The 8,610-nt window shown below is 42.8% G+C and overlaps 2 protein-coding genes and 1 long non-coding RNA gene across 3 annotated transcripts; 1 reads left to right on the forward strand and 2 right to left on the reverse strand.

Annotated features, from left to right (window-relative positions):
• Positions 1-9: 9 nt before the first annotated feature.
• Positions 10-5,067, reverse strand: LOC133170469 (alpha-2,8-sialyltransferase 8E-like). Its single transcript, XM_061303434.1, has 6 exons — positions 4,451-5,067; positions 2,903-2,977; positions 2,742-2,816; positions 2,533-2,677; positions 1,692-1,897; positions 10-1,622 (listed from the first exon to the last, which is right to left on the reverse strand). The coding sequence occupies exons 1-6, from the start codon at positions 4,579-4,581 to the stop codon at positions 1,142-1,144; spliced, it is 1,113 nt and encodes a 370-aa protein (XP_061159418.1). The 5' UTR covers positions 4,582-5,067; the 3' UTR covers positions 10-1,141.
• Positions 5,068-5,769: 702 nt separating this feature from the next.
• Positions 5,770-8,105, reverse strand: LOC133170427 (alpha-2,8-sialyltransferase 8E-like). The gene is made up of 6 exons (XM_061303359.1): positions 7,982-8,105; positions 7,756-7,824; positions 7,511-7,585; positions 7,163-7,307; positions 6,893-7,098; positions 5,770-6,826 (listed from the first exon to the last, which is right to left on the reverse strand). Exons 1-6 carry the CDS (start codon positions 8,074-8,076, stop codon positions 6,346-6,348), a joined length of 1,071 nt encoding a protein of 356 aa, XP_061159343.1. The 5' UTR covers positions 8,077-8,105; the 3' UTR covers positions 5,770-6,345.
• Positions 7,017-8,594, forward strand: LOC133170428 (uncharacterized). The gene is made up of 3 exons (XR_009718574.1): positions 7,017-7,804; positions 7,957-8,106; positions 8,454-8,594. It is a non-coding gene; the product is annotated as an uncharacterized LOC133170428 (long non-coding RNA).
• Positions 8,595-8,610: the final 16 nt, after the last annotated feature.

An 8,610-nucleotide genomic window follows, 5' to 3' on the forward strand; every position in this document is an offset into this window, starting at 1 on the left:
TCATCAAACTTTTGTTCTTTTTTTGCTAGAGTTTTATTTGCCGATACTATAAACAGTTAACAGCAAAGCTTTTATTTTCAACATTGATATATTTTTATTCTGATGCTAATCAGGCAATAACATGTTAACCTCCAAGGAAGTTGCCTTCAAAAAAACAATGTCTTCTTCTCAGTGCATCTAGCAAACGTTTGCTTCTTATGCGTCAGCACTGAACAGCGCTTTGGCTCATTTCTGGCTTATTAATGTTCCCAACAAGTACCTCCAGTCTGTGCGGGTTCAACATGAACAACAACCAATGTGAGCAAATGATAGGAACCATCCGAAAGAACAATAAAAGCCCCTACCGTTTTTTTCCATGTATAATGCGCAAAATTTAACTAATTTATTGTGCTAAAATCTGGGGTGCGCATTATACATGGGTACAAAAAGAAAAAAATATATATATTTTTTTTTTCTTATTTTTTTTTTAAATCCGGATATGATACAGAGGCCGCCATTACAGATGCGCTTTCTTCTCTGCTGTTCACTTCAAACACGCTCCATACGAACACAATGCTCTGGTATCAGACGCTTGCTCGATCACCTGCTCGTTTGCTGTCACAATGTACCTTACACAAATCCGAAATATTTCTTCGCTATCGAGTTTGCTAGCGCATGCGCAGTGATACTAACCGGCAGAATAACATCCGGTTGTTCCCAAAGATGATATTTTTTCTGAAATAATTTTACATTTACGGATTTAAGTAGGAGTCAAAATTTGGGTGCGTATTATACATGGGTACAGGCTTTTTTCCAGCATAGACATGCCATATTTAGGGTGCGTATTATACATGGGGGTGCATTATACATGAAAAAAAACGGTAATTCTCACCCAAAATGCTCAATTCACAGTTGTGTCCCCCAAGTCAATTGAGTAAAATCTGCATTAAAAAAAACAACGAGCATCTGACAATTCCTGGATGAGAAGATCTGGAAGACTCTTTCCATGAAGGGATGACAGAATTCTCGTTCCTTTTGAAAAAAAAAAAACAATCTAATTGCACTTTGTGAGATCCTTCAAATGCCTCAATGTGGCTTTTAAAAACAGTAGCTCATCCTTCCAATTTGAAAAGTCTTCAGTGTTTTCTCCAGTGCAAATGAGTCACGGCTTTTTATCGGTTGGACAATCCCCGAGGTGAAGCTTGAGGACGCCCTGGCTGTGCAGCTTCAGCAGCATTTCAAACTCAACGGGCATGGCGTGGAACTTGGCGTTGACCTTCTTGTCGTCGTAGTAATGATTAGTCAGTGTGTAAAGGCCATGCGGGTGGTTGCTGAAGGGCCAGAAGCCGTACAGGTGCACGTTGGAGCAGGCTTCCAGAGCCAAGCTGGCCATCATGATGCCCGTGCTGAGCCGGCGGGACTTGAGGCCGTTGCTGTTCCAGAAGCTGGATAGGTTCCGTAGATATTCCGGGTTGAAGAAGACGGCCTGAGTGTTGCTGTCAAAGTCGTCCATGGTGTAGGCCGCCCTCAATGACAGACCTGTGTTGCCACTGAAGGAGAAGGCGGGAAGGAGGATCAAGGCCTTGCCGTAGTACTGGAGTCTCTCCGCAAAACTCCGCCGTCGTCCCACCAGAGAATCGTACCTGTGGGGGAGAAGGACCACAAACTTTCCCACTGCTTTTGATAAATCTGAATTCCAAAGATATGCTTACTTTTCTTTCAGGATGCTCGGGTTGGCCGTGACGAGGTCAGTCTTGACACCCACGTGTTGGCTGTATTCATCGTTCAAAGGCGGTAGATTGCACCGCATCACGTACTGGGCCGAGTCGATGGTTTTCCCACAGCCACTGTCCATCAAGACGCCTCCGTTGCCCACCACGGCGCACGTGTCGAATGACCTGTTGGCGAACGGATGCTCCTGCAAGTCGACACATATCAAGGTATGAATGAAATGACTTCACGAGATTTCAAGACTTTTGTATATATGATTTGTGCATTGGGTCACATACAGAGGTGGACAATTTACAAAATGGACTAATTGTTTACTAATAGTTGATTAATAAAAATGAGACAAAAATAGTTAATTAAATAAGGACTATACTAAAATATATTAACATTTTAGCTCACTAGCAAAGACTAGACGAAGATTAATATTTATTGGCGTTGATTATTGGTCGCTTGACAGAGTTCTGGCGCGATTCACGGCAAAGTCACGCTTAGCGCTGTGTTCTCGCGCAATTCACTCCAACATCAAGGCATCGCTGTAAGTTTAAAAAAAAAGTGTTTTCTATAACAAAAACGGCGATAATGCTCTATCGTCAACCCAATCGCAAACTAGCTTATACTGGTTGATTTACTCGCCTCTTGTTAGTTGGGCAACTATGTTTTAAGTTGGACAATCATAAATTTAGTTAAAGCAGACAGATGTATGAGCTAATCTAGGATCTCAATCGAACTAAAACAATTGATCAAAATAATATAGAATAAACCTCAACCCTTCGAAACCCTAACCCTAATTCTATCTAATAATTCACAAAGATATGTGCTGCTTACCTTTACGAAGGTCTTAAAGATGCTTGGCGTCACCTGCAGGATTTTGTTTTTTTCGCCATCGTATTGAATCTTGGTTCCGACAGGCATGTTTGCCTGCGTGACGATGGCCATCTCGTAGCCTCGACATGATCTGCTCAGCCTGGAGCTGCGAGACCGAAAAAAAACTTTTGTTTAATTCCACCACATGTTCCACCACCAGTTTGCCTTACGTAAACGCTCGGTAGTTGGTCTCGTTCTTCTTCCAGATTGTAGAGTGACGCTTCAACACATTATCAATCAGTTCCCTGTGACAAACACGTACATGTATACCAGGTAAAATATGAATCACGGCGAGAACATTCAGGCCAGTTGTGCAAGTGTATGCGCTCACTTGCAGCCTTTACAAAGCGCGGAGGGCTTAGGCGGACTTTTCTTCTGACGTGGTGGTTTGTAAGCACCCACCGGACTGTGGAAACACAAAGCAGCATTTTTTGTAATGTACAAATTTTTTTTTAAACCATCATAATTCAATACTATCAATAATTTATATGACATTTATTAAAATAAAATATATTAAATGCAATATTTTATGACCAGTTCCAATATGATAAATGATTATGTTTTTCTGAAATGCATTTAAAGTGCACTCAATTGACCTTTGCTTTTGGTGTGTCAATGTATGGATGGAACAATCCTATCCAATTAAGCTTCACCTTTGAGCTCAAGGTTCATCTTGAAAGCTTTTTAAAAACATTCATTGTGTCCCTAATTTTGTCAATGCTCACGTTACAGTCCAGTCTGGCAACTCTACTTTGGACTGGAACACAATATGCTGTGTAAACACAGTCACTAGATAGTTGGCCTATTGTGTCACGTAAGGTGCAATCATGCGATCGGGTTTTTTACCGCCTGCACAGCGCAAACGGTCGATTGTTTTATTCGCTTTTAGCAAATTATGAGCGTGCCACTAATTCAACTTTTTATCGGTTTGTTTTCCTTTGTCGTCGTGCGGATTATTTAATAAACATTCCGAACTATGGCTATAAAGTTGCCTAAAAATGTGTCCTCGTAAGGACACAATATTGCGGTTATATTCCAAAAGGGTGCAGCTCCTTAATGGAATTCTTTTCTCTACAGTCATATTGTTTGAATCTGTGTGGAAATGTTCTCTTCCCACAATTGTGTTGCAACATGTTTTTGGATATTTTTGCAGCATTTTGTGAAAGCAAGACAGGTTCAGTTGGTTGGTACTGATGAGGAAATAAGTTTTTTTTTTTTACTGCCATGCAGAAAAAAAATCGGATGTACTGGATGACAGGCTGATGCTTGATGGCAATAAGTAAGATGGATTTGGTTCCATGGCAAGTTTGTTGAGACTTGGAGGAAAAGATTGCCGACTCAATTGTGTTGTAATTTACTAAAACGTGTGCCCATGTTAAGAGGGTAAAGAAAAAAAAAATGCTTCGTTTGTTAGTCTTACCATACTTTGACTGACTAGTTGGGCTAAAAATATTTCAGGAATTAGATAAAATACCGGAGGAAATTGTTGAACCGATTTGACCGGATCTTGATGAACTGATTAAGACAGTTGGACTAAAACTTGTTTAATTTGTTGGTCTGATCAGTTTTCAGATTGCGATCAATTAAGAGTCGGACTAAAAATCTTTTTAGAACCCAATATGATGGATTTGTCGGTCTAAATGATTTTTTTTTCAGATTGTGATAAATATTTAGACAGATGGACTCCAAATCTTTTGAGAACCAACCAAGAGGTTGAATTTGTTGGTTTAAATGATTTAAGACTGTGATTACGACAGTTGGACTAAAAATCAACAGTTTCCTTCACTTGTGTCATATTTGACCTTTTCGAGAGCTCCATCAAATAAAAACAAAACCAAAAAACCTTAGAAAAGGAAACGAAGTCCGGAGAGACACATACCTTCCGTCATCAATCATGTACCAGGTGACGGTGAACAGCAGGGTGGCAAAGCAGAGCAGGACGATCAGAAAGGACATCCCTTGACCCATTGCTGCTTGCTTTCCTTCTCTCATTTCAGCTGGGGAAGACATCGCCGAGCGCTCCACGTCTGGGCCAATGTTCAAGTGCTGTCATATTTCCTACTCTAACCTCAGCCGCACCTCCCTCTAACCCTAACCCTTATCTACCTCACCTCCAAACTTCCCCCTTGATTTCACTTTTCATGCAAAGAACGTCCTTGCGATGTCTTCCTCACTGGACAGAAAAAAAAATCAACAATCTTCAGCGTCGTCCCCGAAACTTAAAAGCTGCTGCTTCTCAAGGTCTCTACCCCCTCCCCTCCCCGGGCCATCCTCCAACCACACAAACTCCCCTTCTGTCTTCTATCCCCCCCCTTGGCACAAGAAGGCAAGCGGTAACATGAGTGCCCTAAACCTAATTAGCCTCCAGGGGACACATGTTCGGAGAGGCCCGGAGGCGCCTCATTGGATCGCTATGACACCCCCACCGCTGGTCAGGGGAGGAGCGTGGAGGGGAACCGTCTCTCACGGCACGGAGCGGAAACGAAACAGAAAAGAGGGGAAGTGCAACCTTGACAGACTTGGAAACTTATGAGAGGGAGGAAGGAGGTGCTTAATGGCAAAGGCAGATAGGCGGAAACTGTACCTGTTGCAATTCTGTCGCAATGACGGATGATGGATTAGTCGATGCAAGAGGCGCCAAGTGATAAAATCCCGGGACTACCTTTTGTATTTTACGTTTGACAGTTATCAGATGAACGTTTTTAGTGACTGAGTCCAACTGTCAAGTCAAACGATGTGTGCTGTCATGTGGCTGGGCTGCATTCTTTCCCTTCATGACATGATTACCGGGAAAAAAACAGAAAAAAAAAACAATAGGATGGTTTTGTCACTGTTACAAATGTGTGTTTTCCTATGCCTTTAAAAATACATCTAAGTCAATTTGTTTGCAAACCTTTTTTTTTTTACATTCTGTATTGGGTATATATGAGATGCATGTTATAAAATAATTATTTTCCTAAGAAAAATAAATGCCAAAGAAAGCAAGTGATCGGGATTTTTTTTCTCAATATTGTTTACATTACTTTGATGTACTTCCTTCCCAGTTTTTTTTTTATTTTTTTCAATTGTTTAGTTCACTAAACACTTTGTATTAAATGACACACTTTTTACACTTGTGTGAATGTGAGAAACCAGAAAAAAAAACTTTTGAGTCATCAAACCTTTGGTCTTTTTTTATTTTATTTGCCGATACTATAAAACAGTTAACAGCAAAGCTTTTATTTTCAACATTGATATATTTTTATTCTGATGCTAATCAGGCACTAACATGTTAACCTCCAATGAAGTTGCCTTCAAAAGAACAGAATGTCTTCTTCTCAGTGCATCTAGCAAACGTTTGCTTCTTATGCGTCAGCACTGAACAGCGCTTTGGCTCATTTCTGGCTTATTAATGTTCCCAACAAGTACCTCCAGTTTGTGCGGGTTCAACATGAACAACAATCAATGTGAGCGAATGATAGGAACCATCCAAAAGAACAACAAAAGCCCCCCAATTCTCACCCAAAATGCTCAATTCACAGTTGTGTCCCCCAAGTCAATTGAGTAAAATCTGCATTTAACAAAAAACAACGAGCATCTGACAATTCCTGGATGAGAAGATCTGGAAGACTCTTTCCATGAAGGGATGACAGAATTCTCGTTCCTTTTGAAAAAAAAAAAAACAATCTAATTGCACTTTGTGAGATCCTTCAAATGCCTCAATGTGGCTTTTAAAAACAGTAGCTCATCCTTCCAATTTGAAAAGTCTTCAGTGTTTTCTCCAGTGCAAATGAGTCACGGCTTTTTATCGGTTGGACAGCGTCCGAGGTGAAGCCTGAGCACGCCCCGACTGTGCAGCTTGAGCAACAGGTTGAACTCGGCGGGCATGGCGTGGAACTTGGTGTTGACCTTCTTGTCGTCGTAGTAATGATTAGTCAGTGTGTAGAGGTCGTACGGGTGGTTGGCGAAGGGCCAGAAGCCGTAGAGGTGCACGTCGGAGCACACCTCCAATGCCAAGCTGGCCATCATGATACCCGTGCTGGGCCGCTTGGACTTGAGGCCGTTGGCAGCCCAGAAGCGGGAGAGGTTGCGCAGGTAGTCCGGGTTGAAGAAGATGGCGCGAGAGGGACTGCTGAAATCCTCAAGGGTGAAGGCCACCCGCAGAGACACTTCGGTGTTCGTGGGGAACGAGAAGGCGGGAAGGAGGATGAGGGACTTGCCGTAATTCTGGAGTCTCGACATCAAGTCCCGCCGGCGTCCCGACAGTGAGTTGTACCTGGAGGGACAACCCTATCAGGACACTTCCACTTTGAACATTATTGCAGTTGGTCGCCGTGCTGACTTTTCTTTGAAGATGCTCGGGTTGGCCGTCACGAGGTCCGTCCTGACGCCCACGTCTTTGCCGTACTCTTCGCTCAGAGGAGGTAGATTGCACCGCATCACAAATCGAGCCGAGTCGATCCTTTTCCCGCAGCCGCTGTCCACCAGGATGCCGCCGTTTCCCACAACGGCGCACGTGTCGAACGTCTCGTTGGAGAATGGATGCTCCTGGGAAGAGTCAAGAGCTATAGAATAGCTGCAAATTCCAAAGTTAGTTAGCGGTGTGTCATGCCTTGATGAATGTTTTGAAGATTTGCGGCGTCACTCGTAGCGTCTTGGACGTTTCGGCATCGTAGACGATAGTGGTTCCCACGGGTGTGTTGGCCTGGGTGATGATGGCTTTCTCGAACCCTCGACACGAGCTGCTCAGCTTGGACCTGACGGGACGAGCAAACATTGAAGTAACTACTAATAATATTTGCAGGAACACTTTGACCTACTACGCTACTGTATTTGAACATGGCTCATTCTGGTTGTACTCTGTATTTTCTTAGCTGGCTCAGTGAGCGTCAGTCACATGATCATAGCGTGACGCTACGACGCACGCACGCTTTTACATACGTTTGTCAGCTTGTCTTACGTGAAATTCCGGTAGCTCTCCTCGTTCTTCTCCCACGTTTGAGAATAACGCTTCAACACGTCGTCAATGAGTTTCCTGCGAGGACACGCAAGTAGAGACACAAATACAACAAATCCTTATTTAATTGACATCTGATTTTAATTTGGGAAAACAATTATCAACAATCACAATGAATTCATGCCTGTGCATCTTCTTCACTGTCAATTTAAAAGGTGAATGAATGACAAAGAGGCAACTTGACTCACCTGCAGCCTTTACAAAGCACACTCGGGGAACTTTTCTTCTGAGCGGGAGGTTTGTAAGAGGCCAGCACACTGGAAAAACATTCAGAGAGGCTCAAGATACATAAATCAGCACATTTGGAGGGCAAAATTCAAGAGACCTACATATTTGAATTACAAAAGGTATTAGGATTGTAAAAGGTCATGAAAATATGTATTTTGCAGAACTTGACGCAGCCTTCAGACAAACCTATGATCGTCGACCATGTACCAAGTGATGCTGGACAACAGGCTGGCTAAACATAGCAGAGTTATTGCAGACGAGCCACCCCAAGAAGCCATCATCAACAAAGGAGAGGAGGAACGTCTTTCCTTGTGCGTCACGGTAGAGCTGTCGTTTTTCCTTTTTTGTCTTTAAACCCGGACATGTGTCCTTCCCAATGCCTCGTGCACACCCACCTAACCCGGCGACCACCCACACCTTCACTCACCTGATTGACATTCACACAGCTGATGTGTGATTAGTAATTAGATGTCACATGACAATATTTGTTTAAAAAATGATTTTTTTTATCGTTTACGTGTTTTATCATTGTGTTGCCGTCAAACCAAATATTAACAGTCGACTGAAAAGTGGTGTCTTGTATCTGCTTCAGTGACCCTCCTCATTTGCCCTTCTTGACAGGAAGCACACTGCATGCTTGCTTTTCTTTTTTTCCCAGTGACATCATGGAGAAGTACTCTGTGGAATGGAGTGACAGAGAAAGAAAGGAGGCCTTCTCAAAGCATCATTCCCCCACCCCTTCCTTCCTCCATCATCATGCGTGTGCTTGTGAGACAGAAGAGGAAGTTTCTGCGGTGTCAAGAAACAGGAAGTCA

Source organism: Syngnathus typhle, linkage group LG17, assembly GCF_033458585.1.
Source record: "Syngnathus typhle isolate RoL2023-S1 ecotype Sweden linkage group LG17, RoL_Styp_1.0, whole genome shotgun sequence".
NCBI lineage: Eukaryota > Metazoa > Chordata > Actinopteri > Syngnathiformes > Syngnathidae > Syngnathus > Syngnathus typhle.